General features: G+C 71.2%; 1 protein-coding gene across 1 annotated transcript in view; it reads left to right on the forward strand.

Annotated features, from left to right (window-relative positions):
• The window catches only part of H696_03457 (hypothetical protein), a gene marked incomplete at its 5' end in the record, with an annotated part of 16,522 nt that overhangs the window by 5,631 nt on the left and 8,952 nt on the right, over positions 1 to 1,939 (forward strand). The window contains 3 exons of the mRNA XM_009497323.1: positions 191 to 1,111; positions 1,294 to 1,476; positions 1,630 to 1,794. Of these exons, the coding sequence (XP_009495598.1) occupies positions 191 to 1,111; positions 1,294 to 1,476; positions 1,630 to 1,794 (1,269 nt within the window). The remainder of the gene's footprint in view (positions 1 to 190; positions 1,112 to 1,293; positions 1,477 to 1,629; positions 1,795 to 1,939) is intronic.

A 1,939-nucleotide genomic window follows, 5' to 3' on the forward strand; every position in this document is an offset into this window, starting at 1 on the left:
CCCCCCCCCCCCCCCCCCCCCCCCCCCCCCCCCCCCCCCCCCTCCCGGCCTCCCTGTGTGTCCTTGTCGGGCGTAGCCGCCAGCACATGCCCCGCCATTTCCGCCGGACCGACGACCGCCTCCTGGCCCGTGGCTCAACCCGGGGCCACGGTTCGCGGGACCTGTCCCAGCGGAATGCATGGCGCGCCAGTGCGCCACTGCCGGCTCGGCGGAAGCTGGTCCGACCCGGTGGGGGCCTGCTCGACCGACCCATGCCCCGAGCTGGCCAACGATGCCGGGGCCGTCTGGCCGGCGGCCGAGCCCGGGGATGAGGGTGTCACCGGGGCCTGCCTGCCGGGATATGCCACCGGTGCGTCGGCGTCCCCCTCGCGCGATTGCCTGCCCACCGGGTGGGGCCCGGTGACCGGCACTTGCCAGCCGACCGGCGTCAGCTGCCCGGCCATCCTGCCGGGCCATGAGGACCCCTCGCATGGGACGTGGCCGGCGGTGCCGGCCGGCACTGGATCGGTCATCGGGTCCTGTCCGGCTGGCTTCGCCGGGAGTCCGACACGCGACTGCCTCGCCTCCGGTGTGTGGGGCCCGGTGGGGTCCGGCCCCGGGGCCGTGTGCCAGCCGATCGGCTGCGCCGCCCGCACCGAGGGCATGGCCACCTGGCCGGCGGCCCCGGCCGACTCGGCGGTCACCATCACCGGGACCTGCATCGCCGGCTTCTATGGGCAGCCGACGCGCCGGTGTGTTTCGCCGGATCCCGTGCATCTGGCTCCCTCGCATCCGCTGTCCTTCCCCATGTCGCACTCGACCACCGGCGTGCCGGGGGCTCCGGGCGGGGCCGATCCCCTGCCAACCTTGGTGTCGGAGGTGCAGGCCGTCCCGATGGCGGCCTTCTATGGGCCGATCGCCGGCGGGTGCCAGCCCATCGATTGTGACCCCATCGCCGACATCGATGGTCCGCGGGCCTCCATGACCCTCTTCCCGGCGGCCAGTGCCGGGCGCAAGGTCAACGGTCGCTGCCAGCCGGGCTACGGCCTGCCGGCCAACTCCCCGGTGTCCAGCCCGCAGCGGCTCTGCAACTTCCGTGCTCAATGGGAAGAGCCGTTGCACATGTGCTTCAGTGCGTCTTCCCTTCCGCGCCCCCGGCTGTGTCTTTGGGATTGCCTGGCGCCGGGAGTAGCCAGCCACCAGCACGCCCCCTGGTCGCCATTTTCTTGCCTGCCCTCCTCCGCCTGCCCCGCTGTGGGACCAGCTGTCTGCTGCCTGCTTGCCTGACCTTCAGATGCCCCTCCTCGATGACAGGACTCAATTGCACCGGCATTGAGAATGACCTTGGCACCAAGTGGCCCGCGTCTCAGAGCAGCATCGAGTCCTTCGGGCAGTGCTCGCCCGGCTATGCGCCGGCCAGTTCTCAGGCCAAGGACCGCCCCCGGCGCATGTGCAATATCGACGGCCAGTGGGACCCGCCCGTGGCCCGGTGCAAGCGTGCGTCTCCCGCCGTCGGTTGTTCCGCTCCCGCGCCCGCGGGACGCCCGCATTTCCCCGCATCTCTGTGTGCTCACCCTCCCCGCATGTCCACCACTGTATGTGCACACGCCCATACGCCGACGCACGGGCGCACGGACGCACGATCTCCAGGTCTCATGTGCCCGCCTGAGGACAACTTCCTGGATGCCTCGTGGCCGGAAACCGCCTCTCTGACCAGGGCTCTGGGCCGGTGCAACTCCAACATGCGTGGAACTCCCATCCGGTCGTGCGACATCAACGGTAACTGGTCGATCGTCAGCGGGTCGCCCTGCCTTCGTACGTACCCGTCCCGCCCTCTCTTCCCGCCCTCCGTCTGCCGCTTGTGTGCGCTGCCCTCACACTGTCCCTGATCTCGGTACCCTGTTGCCGCTTCTCCTGCCCTTCTCCTTCTGTCCTACGCGCCCCCCCCCCCCCCCCCCCC

This window comes from Fonticula alba (genome assembly GCF_000388065.1).
Source record: "Fonticula alba strain ATCC 38817 unplaced genomic scaffold supercont2.5, whole genome shotgun sequence".
Classification (NCBI taxonomy): domain Eukaryota; order Rotosphaerida; family Fonticulaceae; genus Fonticula; species Fonticula alba.